This window comes from Mus caroli, unplaced genomic scaffold, assembly GCF_978045245.1.
Source record: "Mus caroli unplaced genomic scaffold, Mus_caroli_1 scaffold_6, whole genome shotgun sequence".
Classification (NCBI taxonomy): domain Eukaryota; kingdom Metazoa; phylum Chordata; class Mammalia; order Rodentia; family Muridae; genus Mus; species Mus caroli.
In genome coordinates this window covers 38,718,312-38,739,014 of record NW_028227261.1, presented here as the reverse complement: position 1 = coordinate 38,739,014, position 20,703 = coordinate 38,718,312, and the positions used below count along the sequence as shown (strand labels likewise).

Genomic DNA, 20,703 nt, shown 5'->3' with positions numbered 1-20,703 from the left:
TCATACCCTACTGTCTAGAGAGTGACATAAGTGGGGTCACAGTGCCCTACCCTCCTCACCGCCCACTCCCTAACCAGGCCACATCCTGCTGTGTTGACAGTTTGGATTCCTTTAAGTCTAGAGTGGAACTTTTCAAATCAGTTCTACTGGAGAATTTGCAGACAGTAAGCTGCATTAGAGTATATAACTTAAAAAGTTGGTCGGACTCTCGTTCACGAATCCCTCAGCACAGCATCCATGGCTCATTCCTGTCGGTCTTGGAACCTCCCGTGCCCTGCACCCTGTGCCTCCCTTCACTCTCCCTGCAGAGAAAGACTGACCTAATCCTCAGTTACCAACCACGAGCTTCACTTTCTTATGGAAGGAACCATGCAACAGGGTCTCCTTTATAGGCTACCTTAGTTGGTTGGTTGGTTTTTTGACACAGGCTTTCTCTGTGTAGCCCTGGCTGTCCTAGAACTCACTCTGTAGACCAGGCTGGCCTCGAACTCAGAGAGCACCTCCTGCCTCTGCCTCCCCTGTGCTGGGATTCGGGTGTGAGCTATGTCAGTATTTCAGCAGGAGTGCTGGGAATCCAAACTCACAACCTTATGCTGACACAAGCATTACCTACTAAGCCGTGTCTCTCCAGGCCCTCAACTGGCTCCTTTTACATTGCTACATGGTACTCCATGACAGGGCTGTGTCTTTTTTTTTTTTTTTTTTAAAGACATTTTGTTTAAGACAAGGTCTTGTGTGGCCTGGCCGGCCTGGAGTTTGCTACATAGTGTTGGATGAAGTTGAACTCCTGATTCTCACATCTCAACCTCCCAGTGCTGGGACCACAGGCATGTGACATGATGCCCTTCTGGAATGCCACATTCTGTCTGTCTATCCATCTGTTGACAGACATCTGGTCTGTGTTGTAGCCTGAGGCCATCACAAATGGAGCGGTTGGTAGCATTCCAGTGCAGGCCTGTGTTGACACAGCCTTATTATTTTGTATATGTGCCCAGTGACCAAGGCTGAGAACTGTCTGTCGCCTGTGCCCTCCAGTCCTCCTCAGACTCTTTCATGAGGCAGCTCTCGGCCTTCACTCATTTTTATGAGGCATCTACTGTCTCACTGTTAGTCATAAAAACCTTATATTCTGCACATAAATCTACCCGAGGACTGAGTTTTTACTGCTGGGTATTCTGCACCCGGGTACTGAGTACCTTCCCATTCTGAGTTTTACCGTTTTACTCTTTTTTTTTTTTTTAAAAGATTTATTTATTCACTTCATGTGAGTACATTCGCACTGTCTACAGACACATCAGAAGAGGGCATCAGATCTCGTTACAGATGGTTGTGAGCCCCCATGTGGTTGCTGGGAATTGAACTTAGGACCTCTGGAAGAGCAGTCAGTGCTCTTAACCGCTGAGCCATCTCTCCAGCCCTGTTTTATTCTCTTAATTACATCTTTTGAATAGCAGGCAGTTTTAATTTTGGTAAAAATTATCTAATTTTTTTTCTTTTTCTTTTTCTTTTTTGGTAACTGAATCCATAGCTTACTGTGGGCTAGGCAAGCAGCCCAACCCTGAGCCAGAGCCCCAAGTTCAACAGTTTTCATCTTTCAGCTTATTCTCCTCCCTCCCTCCCTCCCTCTAGCCTTCTTTTCCTTCCTTCCTTCCTTCCTTCCTCCCTCCCTCCCTCCCTCCCTCCCTCTCTCCTCTCCTCTCCTCTCCTCTCCTCTCCTCTCCTCTCCTCTCCTCTCCTCTCCTCTCCTCTCCTCTCCTCTCCTCTCCTCTCCTCTCCTCTTCTCCCTATCTCTCTGTTTTGCTTTCTCTGTGTAGCTCTGACTGTCCTGGAACTCAGTCTGTAGATCAGGCTGGTTTTGAATTCACAGAGATCCTCCTGCCTCTGCCTCTCTGCCTCTCTGCCTCTCTGCCTCTGCCTCTGCCTCCTGAGTGCCAGGATGTTTCAGCTCCTGCATCTTACAGCCTACCTTACAGTCTTTGTACAAGTACCTTTGCCGGTTTGTTTTGGTTTTGGAACTCTATCCCATGTTGGCTTTACACTCATGTGAATCCTCCTGCCTGAGTTTTCCAAGTTCTGAAATTACGGCTGTGAGCCATCATACCTGATGGTGTTCTTTCATCTTATAAAAGTAAACTGTGTTATTATGACTTTTATTCATTCGAACAGGGTTTTCCTTTTACATCCTATCCATGTCTTATGTCTGTACCTTCTTGCTTTAAATTGCTGTGTATCATCTATGACATCGCCCTGCCTCTTGCCCACTTACCCCCTACCCTCCGTCTATGACATCATCCCACCTCTTGCCCACTCACCCCCATCCTCAGGGCGGAAGGCCACTCCCTCTAGCTGCTTGGTCTAAAACGTGTGTCTCTGCTGAGCTGTGTGGAATATAAAGGGAAAGGGGAGGCGTGCTGGGTGAAACAACGCTCATGTGTATGCTTCCGTCAATCACGTTACAGGGCTCTCCAGAACGGCTGCACCTTCTACCTCCTGCAGGCAGAACTACAGGTTACAGGATTTTTATATTCTGGCCAGCATATGACATCGTTCAGCTTTCAAATTCTTGTCAAAGAGGGAGAAACAGATATTTTGTTTTAACTTGAGTATTTTGTAGCCTGAGAGTTTGTTTTCTTACAGCCAGTCTCAGTGGTTTCTTAATTCTTTAAAATGCCTGGAACAGTTCTCTGCCGTTCCCTGTTGAGATCCTGAGACCTTTACCTTTCTCTCCATCTCTGCACAGGGTCTCACATAGCCCAGTCTGGCCTTGAACTCAGACCTTCCATCTCTGCACAGGGTCTCACATAGCCCAGTCTGGCCTTGAACTCAGACCTTCCATCTCTGCACAGGGTCTCACATAGCCCAGTCTGGCCTTGAACTCAGACCTTCCAATTCTGCTGCCACCCCACTCCGCCCCCATACTGGGATTTCAGGTATGCAGCCTGACGCTCCAAAGACAGTTCTGGAGATCAGAGAGGGCTTCCTGCTCACTAAGCCAACACTCTGCCGACCAAGCCCATCAGGGTGCCTCTTTCTTTCTCGATGCAGCTCTCTGCATGTTCTGTACATCAACCCTTGCACATTTCAAACCCTGCCGCTTTCTTTCCCGCCATAGTCCTAACATACAGATGTTCATTTTGCCTGTGCTGTCCCTAGTTACACGAGGTCTTTACATTTAGTGTAAAGAAGTCCAGGATTTTCTCCCTATGATTTTTCTGGGGTTTCTGCCATCACTGTGTTTATCCTTTGTTTGTTTATTTGTTTTAACAATCGCATGTAGCTCAGGCTGGCCTTAGCCTGGCTTTGTAGCTGAGGATGATCCTTCTTCCTGCACCTTCCAACCGCTGAGACCACAGTGCACTGCTGTGTCTGTCACTGTCTAAGATGTCTGCGGCTAAGGTTCGTCTCTTCCCGTCTCTTAGATGCCTAAGGCACTGATGCCTGCCTCCTCTTGACTGCCAGCTTCATTACAACCACAAGTTTCTGGGAGAGGAATAAAGGACATCCCCGGTGTGTCTCTCAGGGTATTTCCAAGGAGAACTAACAAACTGGGGGAGGTGGGGGCGTGGCCTCACCTCCCAGGCTGGGGGCCTGGAGAGCACGGAAGCAGCAAAGGAAAGGAGACGGCAGTGGACGTTTTCCAGTTCCTGACTGCCACGCTGTCACTTGCTCCACTCAGTCACTGATTCTTCTCTCTGCTGCTCTGGGGCATTTGTCACAGTGACGGGGACTACAATTAGCTCTGTCACAGAGGTGCTCTTTTCCTTTCTCCTAATTGACCACACTCCTCGGGATCTTTCCTTCTAAAAATTTTCTCTTTATGTGTTCGTAATGCCTGCATGCACAACTGCAGGTGTTCAAGGAGGACGAGTGAGTGGGATTGGACCCCCCACCCCGACACACACACACACACACACTCCCAAAGCTTGAGTCACGGACTCACAGGAAGTAGGTTCTGGAGACAGAGCCCTGATCCTCTGCCATAGGCAGTCAGTGCATGCATTCTGGCAACCATAGAGCCATCCCAGCCCTGACCTGAAAGCTTGAGGCTTTGCTAAGGTCTTCATTTGTGTGTGGATTTCGTGTAAATGGTTCTCCTCAGCCTCTTCCATGAGGTGTGTGTCCTGTCTGCTCTTAGTGTTGCTATTACACTCACTTAATTCCTACATACACAGCTTCTGTCTCTGCTCTCTAGTTTTCAAATTGTTCCTTGTTTTTAATTCCTGTGTAGCCATTTCACTATGTGACATTAAAAATGTCTTCATACTTGGGAGGGCGAGAGCCCCTCCTCGCTATAGAGAGAAATCAATCTGGATTTGTGCAGCTTCAAAGATGCAAGAGCTGCTGCAGGAAGCCCAAGAAGGGAGAGGACAACGACAAAGGTCGGATGTCTAAACGGGAGGGCTACAGCGTGAGTTCCGAACCTGAGAGGGCTGTGGATGACTAAGGCAGTCAATAGCACAGTGAGAACAGAGGGCTTTCCCAATTCCTCATCACACACACCCAGACAAAGCCCACGATTCAGAGGCTGGTTGTGGCTCAGCTGGAGGAAGCTTGCCGTGCAAGCATGGAGTCCTGGGTTGGATCTCCAGCACCACATGAAGATGAGGGGTGGAGACACGCACCTGTAATCCCAGCACCACATGAAGATGAGGGGTGGAGACACGCACCTGTAACCCCAGCACCACATGAAGATGGGGGTGGTGACACGCACCTGTAACCCCAGCACCACATGAAGATGGGGGTGGTGACACGCACCTGTAACCCCAGCACACAGGAGGTGAACTCGGCTACATAGGGAGTTTTAGGTCAGTCTGGGCCACATGAGACCTTGCCTCAAAGAAAATTTAAAAAATGATTCTAGAACAGCTCACTGGTGGCTTTTTCTAACAGTCCACAAACTGACCCAAAAATGCAAATTCATTCTTCGTGACAAAGGCAACTCCACGTATTTTCACTTTATTTATAATTAGACTATACCTACTTACCAGAAGTCTGCAGAAGAAATTACTGAATGATAAGAACATGACTTAAGCAAAACCAGAGTGTTCGTCTGGAGTGCACTGCCAGCTCAAGTCTCTCTTGAACAGTTGGCAGAGCATGCAGCGGTGAGTCGCTGGGCTCACACAGTTCCCCTCCGCTCACACACACCATTCTGACCCTTGCTCTAGAATCAGGAAGTTTCCAGCACTGCCTTTAAACGGAAATGGTATGAAATCACTGCTACTTTTAAGTTTCCAATCTGAGCTTGCTCAGCCATGAGATCAGCTGGTCATGGCTGTGCAGTGGGGAACTCTAGAGTTAATACCAATGCACACTGACAGCAGTATGATGTCATACTTTTACAGTAAGACACCTGGGTACTTGGGGGCAGGGCATATAGTTCAAACATGAATACATGAAAACTCTCTTGAATGGATGGACACGCAATCGCTTCTAATTTACTTGTATGGAGACCTCCACCCCTGCCTTTCATTTTGTTTTCTTGTAAGTAATTCGTAACTCTTGAAGAAGACTCTGCCCTCAGTTGGCTGTGGTCAGAAATGCTACCGATGGGCAAGCAGAAGGAAAGATAGCTCCTGACAAAAGGACTCTGTCTTATGCAGGTGGAGGATCGGTCAGACCCCTAGACACCAAGTACTGAGACCAGAATGCAGACCCGTCTCCACTCAGGACCAACTCACTTTAAACTGAGTTTTCCCATGGGAGTGGTGGCACATGGCTTTAATCATCACAGGCAGCTTGGTCTATATAGCCAGTCCCAGGCTAGCCATGGCTACACCATGAGACCCTGTCTTAAAACAAACAAAAACCCCAAACCCTGAGTTTTCCCATCTGTAAAACTGGTTAAGAATGGCCGAGACTTTACAACTCTAGGAGTGTGATTTCAACCAAGACATGGATAATGTGTTAAGCCTCATGAGTCAAAACTTTAAAATGTGGAAGTACTACCAAACACTTAATAGGGGCTAACGCATGCATGTAGGCTTGTCATGGCGGCACACGCTGGCGATCTGTGATCTAGGGACATAGAGGCAGGAGATAAGGAATTCAAGATCATTCCTAGCTACAAAGCCAGTTTGAGGCCAGCCTGGGCTACAGAAGACCCTGTTCTCACAAAAGCATAAGATGCATGAGCTCAGCTCCAAGAACTCGAGTCTTCAGGATATCTTAGTAGGGTCTGGAGAGATGGTTCCTCACTTAGGAGCACTGGCTGCTCTTCCAGAGGACCCAGGTTCAGCTCCCAGCACCCACATGGCGGCTCTCTTAGTTAATGCTCTCGCTGTGGAGAGACATCATGACCCTGGCCAGCAACTCTTATAAAAGGAAAAAATGTAGTTGGGGCTGGCTTATAGCTTAGAAGTTTAGTTCATTATCATCTTGATGAGAAGCAGGCGGCTGCAGACAGACATACTACTGGAGAGGTAGCTGAGAGTTCAGCATTTACATGGGCAGACAGCAGGAAGAGAGACACAAGGTCCACCCCCAGTGACACACTTCCTCCAACAAGGCCACACCCACCCCAACAAGGCCACACCTCCCATTAGTGCCAGTCTCTGGTGACCAAGCATTCTAATATATGAGCCTATGACTAGCAATCTTATTCAAACCCCGACAGGAACTCACACCTATAACTGACATATGCATATCACACATGTACATACGCTCAGGCACACACCCTTATACATAAGTTTCTTTTTAAAAATTTCTCAAAGGGTGGCCAGATCATGAGAGCCATGAGAGAAGAACAGCAATATGAACACGTGCATTTATGCCAAAGCCTTGACAAGTGGACTGTGAGGACCACCCTGCCAATAGATGCTTCCTGCTGCTGATTTCAGGCTTCTTGCCAAAGACTGCCCTTCTGTACGGATGTGCACTGTGTGCATTCCAGGGTATGCATGTGCATAGACATCTTTATTAATCCTCTTTGTGTTGGTACATTCATTCACCTCACCTGTTTGTGTGGCTAGTGGAATCCAGGCATAGGCTACGATGCAGTGCTGGCCAGCCAGCTCTGTGTCCACCAGGCATAGGCTACGATGCAGTGCTGACCAGCCAGCTCTGTGTCCACCAGTATTTTTGGTTGCTTTCATCTTTGTAAAACAATGCGGGTAGACACTGGTGCATCTGTCTTAGCTTGTTATTGCATTTCTTTAGGACGTAAAACTGCTGCTAGCTTTCTTTCTTTGGCAAGTAAAACCCGATTAAACAGCATGTGTGTTAAAACTCGTAAGTATGAGGGCTGGAGAGATGGTTTGGAGCACTTGTTGCTCTTACAGGGGACTCAGGTCTGATTCCCAGCACCCACACGGTAGCTCACAACCATCTGTAACTCTAGTTCCAGGGGATCTGACGTCCTCTTTTTTCCTCCTCCGAGACAGGGCTTCTCACTCTATAGACCAGGTTGGGCTTAAACCCACAGAGATCCCTTCCTCTACCTCCCAAGTACTGGGATTAAAGGCGTGCACCACCGTGATCAGGAAATTATATTCTTTATAACTTTGATTGAGTTTTGTGTGATATATAAGAAGGATGTAACGTGACTTTTTCTGACTAGATTAGGCATTGTCTGAAACTAAAGAAGGATAGTCCATCTTTGCCCTTAGATCTGAACGTTCCTGCTTCTTACGCCTCTTCCCTGCAGGCAGCAGTCCCACTGACCTCTTCCTGTGTCAGTGCCCCATTGACTGAGTGTGGCTGAGAAGAGATCTGAAGGCTAGAAGGGTAAACATCTCTTGCTTTACTTTCTTTTGTTTTTTCAGTTTTTTTTTTTTTTTAATGGGTCTGGAGATCAGCTTAGCAATTAAAAGCACTTGTTGCTCTTACAGGGGACCAGGGTTCTGTTTCCCGCACCCACACAGTGCCTCACAACCATCTGTAACTGCAGTACCAGGGCATCTGATGCCCTCTTCTGACAAATGTGAACAACAGGCACATTTACATACATGCAGAAAAATGCACATACATATAAAATAATAGTATTAATAAATCTTTGAAAAAAGATTACATTTTCTCATTTTGTGTGTATGTGTGTGCATGTACAAGCTTGCTGGGGTGCACACATGGAAGTCAGAGGACAAACGGTAGGAGTCTGTTCTCTCCTTCCACCACATAAGTGCTGGGAATCAAACTCAGGTCACCAGGCTTGACAGCAAGCCCCTTTTCTTACTGAGCCATCTTGCTAGCCCAAACTCTTTATTTAAAAATAAAGATTTTAATGAAGCATACTTACTGTGATGGTTTGTATATCCTTGGACCAGGGAGTGGCACCATCTGAAAGTGTGACCTGGTCGGAATGGGTGTGACCTGGTTGGAATGGGTGTGTCACTGTGGGTGTGGGTATAAGATCCTCACCCTAGTTGCCTGGAAGTCAGTCTTCCACTAGCAGCCTTTGGATGAAGACATAGAACTCTCAGCTCCTCCAGCGCCATGCCTGCCTGAATACTGCCATGCTCCCACCTTGATGATAATGGACTGAACCTCTGAACCTGTAAGCCAGCCCCAATTAAATGTTGTTTTTTATAAGACTTGCCTTGGTCATGGTGTCTGTTCACAGCAGTAAAACCCTAACTAAGACAGAAGTTGGTACTGGGAGTGGGGTATTGCTGTGATAGGCCTAACCATGCTTTTATTTGAAAGAATGTAGATTTTTGGACTTTGGATTTGGAACTCAGTGGAATGCTTTAAATGGGACTTAATGGGTCATCCTAGTAGGAATATGGAAGACTTTGTTGCTGGGAGTAATTTGAACTGTGTTGACCTGGCCCAAGAGATTTCAAAGGAGAAGAATTTCAGGATGTGGCATAAAGACTGTTTTTGTGGTATTTTGGTGAAGAATGTGGCTACTTTTTACCCTAGTCTGAAAAGTTTGCCTGAGGCTAAGGTGAAGAGACTTGGATTAATTGCATTAATTGCATTGACAAAGGAAGTTTCAGAAAAGCCCAGCAGAGACTTTGTTCTCTGGTTAAGTCTCACAAAGAGAAGTTTGAACAAGCATAGCAAGCTTAGAAAGGCAAAATATAAAATACATGGTTCGAGTATTAAAGGAGTACCAGGAAGTGAAATGGAGCAAAATCTTGTGTTCTAGGAGATAACAGATTAAGGGAGTGGGACCTTGGGGCAAGATCCTACCCAGCTAAATTAGATCCAGGCATGGTGGTACACACCTTTAATCCCATGAGGCAAGCATGCTGATCTCTGCATTCAAGGTCAATCTACAGAGCAAGAACCAGGATAGCCAAGCTTAGGCAGTGAAGGATTTAGAAAACATAAAGCCAGTGTTAATGTAATAGTACAAGGGGATCATGTTCTAGATCCTGTAAGCAGCAGAACTTGGCAGCTTGTGGCAGAACATGTGGCTCTGGCTCTAGAGTTAAGAATGGAAGGAACTACTGGGACAATTGATGCTGGTTAGCTGGAGCTAAGACATTAGCAATGATTAAGAAGAGACCAGCATCACTGAAATTGATGAAATTGAAATCTGGAAATTGTTTTCTGGGAGCACAAAGAAGCTGTGTTCCAGAGATACCCAAGGTTGTACCTCATGCTGTGGCTGGACTTGGTAATGTGTAAGAGTCACTCAGGTGGTACTGCTTGTGAAGGAATGAAGGGATCATGGAGAGAAGCTGAGGCTTAGCACTGTGAGGCCAGGGAAGGCCATTGGAGAAGGTGAAGCCTCAGCTGTAGTTGATGGCCCAGGACTAAAGGGGTCATGCAAAGGATTTGAGGCTTGGCACCCTGAAGAGAGCCTAGGAGAGGCTATTGGTGAAGCCTAGTTAGAGTGGAACACCCCAGTGTATTGGAGATGTCAGTACCATGGGATGATCACCTAGAACAGCAGCCGTAGTGGAGTGGATCAACCTGAGCTTAGAGTGCTACAGAGGGCAGAGCTGGAAAAGTGATGCCAGCCCTTAGGAGGAGTCCAAAAGATCAAGTGGAATCCCAGACACTGAAACAAGAAGCTGTAACATTGAAATTACCTTGGAGACTCAAAGATGTTAAAGATGCCAGAGCCATGGGATACATGCTGAGGAAAGCTGCTAACAGGGGGTGGAACCAGCCCAGGAGAAAGCAGTTTGTTGCAGTCAACAAAGATGAAAAAGGAGTGGAGATCTGAAGACTGCTTTGACATCAGCCATGGAGATGTAGAGTTTGGAGTTTGCCCAGCTGGTTTCCTGCCTTGCTTTGGGGATTACAGTTAATTAAGTTGAATGAATCTCAGAAGAGACCTTGAACTTTGGACTTTTAACATTGTTGCGACTGCTATAGACTATGAGGACTTTGAAAGTTGGACTAAATGCATTTTGCATTATGCTATGTTTAAGTATGGCCCCCATAGACTCATGTTTTTGAACAAGTCTATGGGGACCAGGGAGTGGAATGTGATGGTTTGTATATCCTTGGACCAGGGAGTGGCACCATCTGGAGGTGTGGCCTTGTTGGAATAGGTGTGACCTGGTTGGAATGGGTGTGTCACTGTGGGTGTGGGTATAAGATCCTCACCCTAGTTGCCTGGAAGTCAGTCTTCCACTAGCAGCCTTTGGATGAAGACATAGAACTCTCGGCTCCTCCTGCGCCATGCCTGCCTGGATACTGCCATGCTCCCACCTTGATGATAATGGACTGAACCTCTGAACCTGTAAGCCAGCCCCAATTAAATGTTGTTTTTTATAAGACTTGCCTTGGTCATGGTGTCTGTTCACAGTAGTAAAACCCTTACTAAGACACATTATTTTTTAAATGCATAAAAATAAAATTCACATTTAAGTAGCAGGTGTTCTGACTTCTGGCAAATACATACACTTGTGAGGGTATGGCCTGAAACAAGAAGTTTAGCATTGCATCATCCTAGATAATCTCTTCTAGTTCCCACAATCCGCTCGCTGTGTAGATTACCCATCGATGTAATCTCTACAGCTGAGGACTGGTTTAACCCCTTCTAGAACTTACTCTAAATGGAATCACATGACTTGTACTCTCTCCTCCCTAGCTTATTTCACTCGGCGCATGGCTATGGGATTCACCCACGTTGTCTTGTGTAACAGGAGCTTGCTCCACTGTGCACTACAGCACAGTGTGCTCCCTCATCACTACAGCAGTGTGCTCCCTCATCACTACAGCAGTGTGCTCCCTCATCACTACAGCAGTGTGCTCCCTCATCACTAAAGCACAGTGTGCTCCCTCATCACTACAGCAGTGTGCTCCCTCATCACTACAGCAGTGTGCTCCCTCATCACTATAGCAGTGTGCTCCCTCATCACTACAGCAGTGTACTCCCTCATCACTACAGCAGTGTGCTCCCTCATCACTACAGCAGTGTGCTCCCTCATCACTAAAGCACAGTGTGCTCCCTCATCACTACAGCAGTGTGCTCCCTCATCACTACAGCAGTGTGCTCCCTCATCACTAAAGCACAGTGTGCTCCCTCATCACTACAGCAGTGTGCTCCCTCATCACTACAGCAGTGTGCTCCCTCATCACTAAAGCACAGTGTGCTCCCTCATCACTACAGCAGTGTGCTCCCTCATCACTACAGCAGTGTGCTCCCTCATCACTATAGCAGTGTGCTCCCTCATCACTACAGCAGTGTACTCCCTCATCACTACAGCAGTGTGCTCCCTCATCACTACAGCAGTGTGCTCCCTCATCACTAAAGCACAGTGTGCTCCCTCATCACTACAGCAGTGTGCTCCCTCATCACTACAGAGGTGTGCTCCCTCATCACTAAAGCACAGTGTGCTCCCTCATCACTACAGCAGTGTGCTCCCTCATCACTACAGCAGTGTGCTCCCTCATCACTACAGCAGTGTGCTCCCTCATCACTACAGCAATGTGCTCACTCATCACTACAGCAGTGTGCTCCCTCATCACTACAGCAGTGTGCTCCCTCATCACTACAGCACAGTGTGCTCCCTCATCACTACAGCAGTGTGCTCCCTCATCACTACAGCAGTGTACTCCCTCATCACTACAGCAGTGTACTCCCTCATCACTTCAGCAGTGTGCTCCCTCATCACTACAGCACAGTGTGCTTCCTCTCACTATAGCAGTGTGCTCCCTCATCACTACAGCAGTGTGCTCCCTCATCACTACAGCAGTGTGCTCCCTCATCACTACAGCAGTGTGCTCACTCATCACTACAGCAGTGTGCTCCCTCATCACTACAGCAGTGTGCTCCCTCATCACTACAGCACAGTGTGCTTCCTCATCACTATAGCAATGTGCTCCCTCATCACTACAGCAGTGTGCTCCCTCATCACTACAGCAGTGTACTCCCTCATCACTACAGCAGTGTACTCCCTCATCACTACAGCAGTGTGCTCCCTCATCACTACAGCACAGTGTGCTTCCTCTCACTATAGCAGTGTGCTCCCTCATCACTATATCAGTGTGCTCCCTCATCACTACAGCAGTGTGCTCCCTCATCACTACAGCAGTGTGCTCCCTCATCACTATAGCAGTGTGCTCCCTCATCACTACAGCAGTGTACTCCCTCATCACTACAGCAGTGTGCTCACTCATCACTACAGCAGTGTGCTCCCTCATCACTAAAGCACAGTGTGCTCCCTCATCACTACAGCAGTGTGCTCCCTCATCACTACAGCAGTGTGCTTCCTCATCACTACAGCAGTGTGCTCCCTCATCACTAAAGCACAGTGTGCTCCCTAATCACTACAGCAGTGTGCTCCCTCATCACTACAGCAGTGTGCTCCCTCATCACTACAGCAGTGTGCTCCCTCATCACTACAACAGTGTGCTCACTCATCACTACAGCAATGTGCTCACTCATCACTACAGCAGTGTGCTCCCTCATCACTACAGCAGTGTGCTCCCTCATCACTACAGCACAGTGTGCTTCCTCATCACTATAGCAGTGTGCTCCCTCTCACTATAGCAGTGTGCTCCCTCATCACTACAGCAGTGTGCTCCCTCATCACTACAGCAGTGTGCTCCCTCATCACTACAGCAATGTGCTCACTCATCACTACAGCAATGTGCTCACTCATCACTACAGCAGTGTGCTCCCTCATCACTACAGCAGTGTGCTCCCTCATCACTACAGCACAGTGTGCTTCCTCATCACTATAGCAGTGTGCTCCCTCTCACTATAGCAGTGTGCTCCCTCATCACTACAGCAGTGTGCTCCCTCATCACTACAGCAGTGTGCTCCCTCATCACTACAGCAGTGTACTCCCTCATCACTACAGCAGTGTACTCCCTCATCACTACAGCAGTGTGCTCCCTCATCACTACAGCAGTGTGCTCCCTCATCACTACAGCAGTGTGCTCCCTCATCACTACAGTGCTCCCTCATCACTACAGCACAGTGTGCTTCCTCTCACTATAGCAGTGTGCTCCCTCATCACTACAGCAGTGTGCTCCCTCATCACTACAGCAGTGTGCTCCCTCATCACTACAGCAGTGTGCTCCCTCATCACTACAGCAGTGTGCTCCCTCATCACTACAGCACAGTGTGCTCCCTCATCACTACAGCAGTGTGCTCCCTCATCACTATAGCAGTGTGCTCCCTCATCACTACAGCAGTGTGCTCCCTCATCACTACAGCACAGTGTGCTTCCTCATCACTATAGCAGTGTGCTCCCTCATCACTACAGCAGTGTACTCCCTCATCACTACAGCAGTGTACTCCCTCATCACTACAGCACAGTGTGCTCCCTCATCACTACAGCAGTGTGCTCCCTCATCACTACAGCAGTGTGCTCCTTCATCACTATAGCAGTGTGCTCCCTCATCACTACAGCAGTGTGCTCCCTTATCACTACAGCAGTGTGCTCCCTCATCACTACAGCAGTGTGCTCCCTCATCACTACAGTGCTCCCTCATCACTACAGCACAGTGTGCTTCCTCTCACTATAGCAGTGTGCTCCCTCATCACTACAGCAGTGTGCTCCCTCATCACTACAGCAGTGTGCTCCCTCATCACTACAGCAGTGTGCTCCCTCATCACTACAGCACAGTGTGCTCCCTCATCACTACAGCAGTGTGCTCCCTCATCACTATAGCAGTGTGCTCCCTCATCACTACAGCAGTGTGCTCCCTCATCACTACAGCACAGTGTGCTTCCTCATCACTATAGCAGTGTGCTCCCTCATCACTACAGCAGTGTACTCCCTCATCACTACAGCAGTGTACTCCCTCATCACTACAGCACAGTGTGCTCCCTCATCACTACAGCAGTGTGCTCCCTCATCACTACAGCAGTGTGCTCCTTCATCACTATAGCAGTGTGCTCCCTCATCACTACAGCAGTGTGCTCCCTCATCACTACAGCAGTGTGCTCCCTCATCACTATAGCAGTGTGCTCCCTCATCACTACAGCACAGTGTGCTCCCTCATCACTACAGCACAGTGTGCTCCCTCATCACTACAGCAGTGTGCTCCCTCATCACTACAGCAGTGTGCTCCCTCATCACTACAGCAGTGTGCTCCCTCATCACTACAGCAGTGTGCTCCCTCATCACTACAGCAGTGTGCTCCCTCATCACTACAGCACAGTGTGCTCCCTCATCACTACAGCACAGTGTGCTCCCTCATCACTACAGCACAGTGTGCTCCCTCATCACTACAGCAGTGTACTCCCTCGTCACTAACAGATTTTGAAGGTGTTTTCTGTACATGCCTATTGCAAATAAATTTGCCACAGACATTTGTTTCCAAATCTTTTTGTAGACAGAAGTTTTCACTCCACTGGAGTAATAGTTATTGACAAATGCACACGTATGTGTAACTTCTTACAAGTTGTTTTCTAAGGTTGAGGTGTCCTGAACTTCAAACACTGTCTTGCTAGAAGCTCTGTGGACACCTAAGGGCACAGCCTTTCAGTGACTCCGCTGTTTACCCAGTGCTGAGAGCTTTCCACTGCAGGGCAGGGTCTCTGGTGTCCTAGCTCCCCCATCATGCCTGCTCTGCCACCTCTTTTATGGAATCCTAGGCCAGAGCACTAGATCAGAAGCCTCGGTATTTCTGCCCCATGTGTGACAGCTCAGACTCCCTGGAATCCTCCCACAGATGTCTGTGGGCCACTCCACAAATTCCCATAGTTTCAAATGCCCTGAATGCTGCTCCTGGTCTCTCTGACTAGCAGAAACCACCACAGCCAGTCCCACACTGACCTCTGAACAGTGGTATCCTAGCAGGAGGCTGAGAGGCTGTGGGCTCCCTCAGGGTTTTCCTTCACAGGTGCTGAAATCTATGCTCCTTCCCCTTGTTTGACACAGCTGATTTGGTCTGCGTGAACAATTCTTTATGGAGCTAAAGCTACTTCTGACACTGGCTACTCTATCACTACAGGGAGCAGAAAGTTTAACCCAGTGGTTCTCAGCCTGAGTCACACCCCTGATGGACTGTGTGGCAGGCATTCTGCAAAGCAGCCATCTACATTATGATTCATATATAGAAAATTACAGTTACGCAGGAGTAACAAAAATCATTTTATGGTTGGGGGTCACCACAGCACGAGGAACTATATAAAAGGGTCACAGCATCAGGAAGGTTGAAAACTGCCAAATGCCGCCCTCCAAGTCACCTCCTGAAAAGATTTCTTTTCTCTTTTTCCTATGTGTGGGTGTGGATGTGCGTGTGTGTAGGGGTAACTGCAGAAGCCAGAGGGATGTTGGATCCGCTGGAGCTGGAGTTACAGGTGGGTGTGAGCCACCCAGTGTGGGTGCTGAGAACTAAACTCAGGGCCTCTGGAAGAGCAGAATACATTCTTAACCACTGAGCCATCTCTCCAGTCCCTCCATTTTGGTTTTAAGAGGGAGAGCTAAGAGTTTATTTAGTAATATGTTCTACATCCATTAGCTTGGTCCAGCCCGTCCCGTCCTTTATAAATATCAGACACAGTTTCCAACTGACTTGCTCCATAAGATGTTCAGTAGCAATCAGATCAGCAGCGTGTATTTAGGGCCTTTCTGGTTACAATTGTTCACAAGTAGGAAACTGAAGGGACTTACTATAATTACTAAACACAGTGGCAAAAATATTTAAGGATCTTAGCACGCAGAGAGAAATACTACAAGATTCATTTTACTAACAAGGAATAACAGAACTTTAAGTTAACATGCATAGTTTTCATGGAACAGGACACTAGAATCATTTCTGGGAAGAGCCACCTACCTTTTAGCCAGAGTGATGGCTCAGATAAACAATCAGGGCAAAGAGAAACACAAGCACTGCATCCCCGCTTGGAAATGATGAAATGGGAAGATGCCTAAAGCTGTCTAACCCCGAGGACTATGCTGGCTTGCTTATTAATTTACAAAAATAGCTGTGCAAAAAACAAGTGTGTGTGTCATTACATTATAATAATAAATATAACTCTACAGTTCATGTGTGCATGTGAATGTAGGTGTGTGAGTATATATATGCATGTGTGTATGTGTTTAAGTGTGCATGAGAGTGTATATAAGTATATGTGTGTATTATATGTGTGTATGAGCATGGGAGTATGCATGTATCTGTGTGTGTGTGTGTGTAAACGTGTATGTCAGTGTGTGTGTGTATATGCAGGTGTGTTTGTATGGGTATATGTGCATTAATGTATGTGTGTGATATGTATGTGTATATATGAGTGTATGCATATATGTGTGTTTGTATATGTGTGTATGTGAGTGTTTGTGTGTATAGAAGTTTGTTAGTGTACTCGAGTGTGTATATGGGTGTATATATGTATGTGATTGTGTATATGTTAGTATATGTTTATGTGTCTATGTGAGTATATTATATGTATGTATGTGAGTGTATGTATATATGTGTTAGCATGAGTATGTGTGTATGTGAGTGTATGCATATATATGTATGTATGTATATGAGTGTATGTGTGCCTCTGTATGTGTGTGTGTGTGTGTGTGTGTGTGTGTGTGTGTGTGCAGTGCTGGGGACTGAACCCAGGGTTGCATGGTAGGCCACAACTTTACTGATAGCCATGTTTCCAGAGAGAGAGAGAGAGAGGAAAGAGAGTTTTTTAAATTTTGAGACAAGATCCCAGTGAGGTGCCCAGGCTGCCCTGGAACTCCCTGTGGAGCCCACGTAGATCTTTCGCTTTTGCTCTTTTTGTGTCAGCCTCCTGAGTAGCTATGATGAAGGACCTGGGCCACCAGGCTCAGCTTATCTACTCTGAAACAGTGTCCTGGCCTGGAGCCCAAACTACTTACTTAGCTGTTGGGCTTGTACGTGTGCACCACAGCATATAGTTTCTATGCTATTTTTTGTTTGTAATAACTGTTTTTAAGATTTGTTTTACTTTATGTTTTTCTGAGTCAGGACTTACTGTGCTGCTCTGGCTGACCTGGATCTCTCTAAGTAGACCAGGTTAGTCCGGGACTTAGAGATCCGACCACCTCTGCCTCCCAGGTGCCGGGATTGCTGGGTGGCCAGCTTCTTTTACAGGTTTTCCTCCCCTCTCTGTCCCTTCCCCTTATTCTCTCTCTCTTGTTTTTCACTCCCTCTCTGAGAACCCTTTCTCTTTTTATCAAGTAGATTACAGAATTAAATTCTCTCTTCAGCATTTGTTATAGTTTTCTACATGAAATGGGTCTTAAAGATGGGAAATTAGAGCTTAACTCCAGCTCAACTGTGTGACCCTGGTAGATTAATTAACTGCTGGGGTTTGTCCAACTGGAAAATGGAGATTAATGACATCTTCACAGACCAGTATTAAGAATTAAATTAGATGAAATAAAATGTCTATATTGTCTGGCTGAATGCCTGACATTATGGGTCTTCCATAATATAAATTCCTTTTTACTTCTGTAGGAAAATATTATTTGATCCTTAGTTATGACTTCGATGGGGGAGGGGGGCTCTGTTTCTTGGACATGTTCTCCACTGACACAGAGTCACCATTCAGAATTCTACACTGTCTGATGCGGATGCTCCTTACCTTGGAACACTCAACTTTAACTCTAAAAATAAATCAAGGCAGAGAACTTTGAGTAACTTCTTGAAATACAAAGTAGTGATAATTGCAAGCTAGACTTTTTTTCTTTTAAACAGAGTCTTGGGTAGCCTAGGATGGCCTTGAACTTACTATGTAGCCAAGGATCACCCTGAACTTCTGATCCTCCTGACTTCACCTCCTGAGTACTGGAATTACAGGTGTGAAGCACCATGCCCAGTTGTGTTTGGTGTTGGGCTTTGTATATGCTAGGTAAATACTCTACCAACTGAGCCCCAGTCCCAGCCCAGGTCCAAGCTGAACATTTAAGAGGCACAATCTATACAACGCAATAAAGATTTAACACAGTATTTTAAATCTCAGCTTAAAATATGCATATAGTTCAGATCACGTGACAAACACCGATCTTCCACCCAGCAAAGCTCTCTGTTAGGGCCTCAGTCTAGCGGCGACCAGTCACCAGCTGTGCTCCTCCGCCTCAGCTTACCCTCAGCCTGGAGACTGACCTTACCCTATAGACCAGTTCTACACTGAAGCCCAGGAGCTTTCCGGAAAGATACAACTGGCCTTGATTCACACATCAGTGGGAATCAGATTTGGCAACACAGTGTCCCCTACAGCGGGCTAAGATTAAACAAAATAACCAAAGAAGAGCCGTGAGGAGTTCCCTATGTGATGCTTCAAGCTACAGCCAAAAATAGAGTGTACAATGACAGGTGACAAGTAATGCCATCACATCAACTGCGTGCCTGTGACTCAGAGGACATTGGGGAACACAAGGGAGATACCACGTCACACCTGAGACCAGAGGCTCATGTGGAGGGAAGGGGTTGGGGGTTGCTGGGTTCCTGGTACTCTAGTTAGGTGTGAGTACAAAACCAAAGGGCTGCAAAGGTGAAGGAGACAACGTCTCCTCAGGGGAAAATAAAACAAAGACAATATCAAACTGAAAGTGCAAGGAAAAAGTAAAGGTGGAATTCTGGGGGCCGAGAAACCAACCAGCTTCAACACCCAACCCAAGGCAGTAGGTGAGAAGTAAGGGTCGGGACACCTTACTAACAAAGGAGATGAGAGCCTTCGGGAACTAGAAATGCGGGTACAGTCTGAGGTTTGACGTGAAGAGCGGCACATGCTCACGGGGCTCGGAAAGGAAGCGGAGATTTGCCACAGCATGCAGATTTAAGGGGTTGGGGGGAAGGGGAAGCATCAAAGGTCTCAGGCCCCAGCAACTAGAACGGCGGGAGATTTCTATGCCTCCGTCCCGCAGGAATTGCAGCTGCATGGTAAAGGGTGAACTACGGTGACCATACTTACTGGAGTCTTCCCATTGGAGTAAGTGTAGCTTCCAGGCAGAATAATACAAAAATCCCAGGACCAGGAAGAGGCAGAGGGCTAGCAGCAGATTGCGCACAAATACCAAGAGTCCCATCTTCACATGACTCACAATTTCCTACATGACCTAAAAACAAACAGGAAAAGCCAGTAAGATATTAAGCAGTCTTCCTCCGCATAGTGAAGAAACTCTAAAGATCGTTCCAAATGCATGACACTCACTGATCCCAGCAGGGCACTCGGGGGACGTTTCTAGACATACATGTCCTCTCCTTGTTCCTGTGGACGGCAGATTTCTGGCGATTATAAGCTCTCAAATAAGTTTTGTAAAAATGTATTTTGATTTCATGTGTATTGAGTGTTTTGTCACATACACATGTGTGTATGCGTGTGCACCATGTGTGTGCTTGATGCCAGCAGAGGCCAGAAGAGGGCATCAGATCCCCTGGAGCTGGAGGCACAGATGGTTGGGAGCTGCCATGTGGATACAGGGAACCGAACCTGGATCCTCTGCAAGATCAGCAAGTGTTCTCAATGGCCAAGCCAGCTCTCCAGCCTTTTGATTTCTTAGAAAAAGATTTTTCAAAGATTTTCGTGTGTTTATTCATGGGTGTACTACATGCCTGCATGCTCACCACATGCAGCCAGGTGCCAGGGAAGCCAGACCAGGGTGTCAGATCCTCTGCTGGCCGGAGTCACAGGCAGTCGTGAGCAGCCCAGCATAGGTGCTGGGAACTCAATCTGGATCCTCCAGAAAAAGCAATACATGTTCGTAGCCACTAAACCACCTCTCTAGCCCTCATAAAATTATGTGTACACTTGCATGTATGGTGGGATTTGTATACACATACGTGTTGTGTCTCCAGAGTCCAGAAGAGGACCTCAGATCCCCCAGAGCTTGAGTTATGGGTAGCTGAGAGACGGGAACCAAAGTTCAGCCCTCTGCAAGAGCAGTAAGCACTGTTAACCACTAACCGTCTCTCCAGCCCTCAAGGAACTCCTCCGTCACATGCCATCCCACCGTCACACTGTCACATGCCATCCCACCGTCACTGCCCTAGTCACACTGGCACTGTGTTCGGACAAATCCGTTTTTATTCTCCGTATCCATTTGGCACAGAGCACCGTTATTTGGTTCTGCTTCAAATTTTCAAGACAGGGTCTCTAACACTTAGACCTAGGCTGACTTAGATCGTGGCCTGTGTAGCCCAGACTGGCCCCAAAGCTATAATCCTTCTGTCTCAGCCTCCAGGTGCTGGCTGAGGCTTCAAGCACGTGCCACCACTCCCAGCTCAGAGTCATTTCTAACATAAGATCTGAAATGTTACTTCCACGCTCAAACCTGTTTGGATTCATTTTCTTCTGTTGCTAAAACAAGGTCGGGGCAGACTAAACAGTTTACAGTAAAACACATTTATTATCTCAGGGTCCTAGAGGCCAACACCCCCACCACG

The 20,703-nt window shown here is 47.1% G+C and overlaps 1 protein-coding gene across 4 annotated transcripts in view; it reads right to left on the bottom strand.

The window, feature by feature from the left end:
- Positions 1–20,703, bottom strand: part of St3gal3 (ST3 beta-galactoside alpha-2,3-sialyltransferase 3) — a 205,967-nt gene that overhangs the window by 158,912 nt on the left and 26,352 nt on the right. For all 4 annotated transcript variants that reach the window (XM_085839036.1, XM_021161382.2, XM_021161385.3 and 1 more), the window contains exon 2: positions 19,232–19,376. In XM_085839036.1, coding sequence (XP_085695162.1) covers positions 19,232–19,346 — 115 coding nt within the window. In that variant the 5' untranslated portion in view covers positions 19,347–19,376. The remainder of the gene's footprint in view (positions 1–19,231; positions 19,377–20,703) is intronic.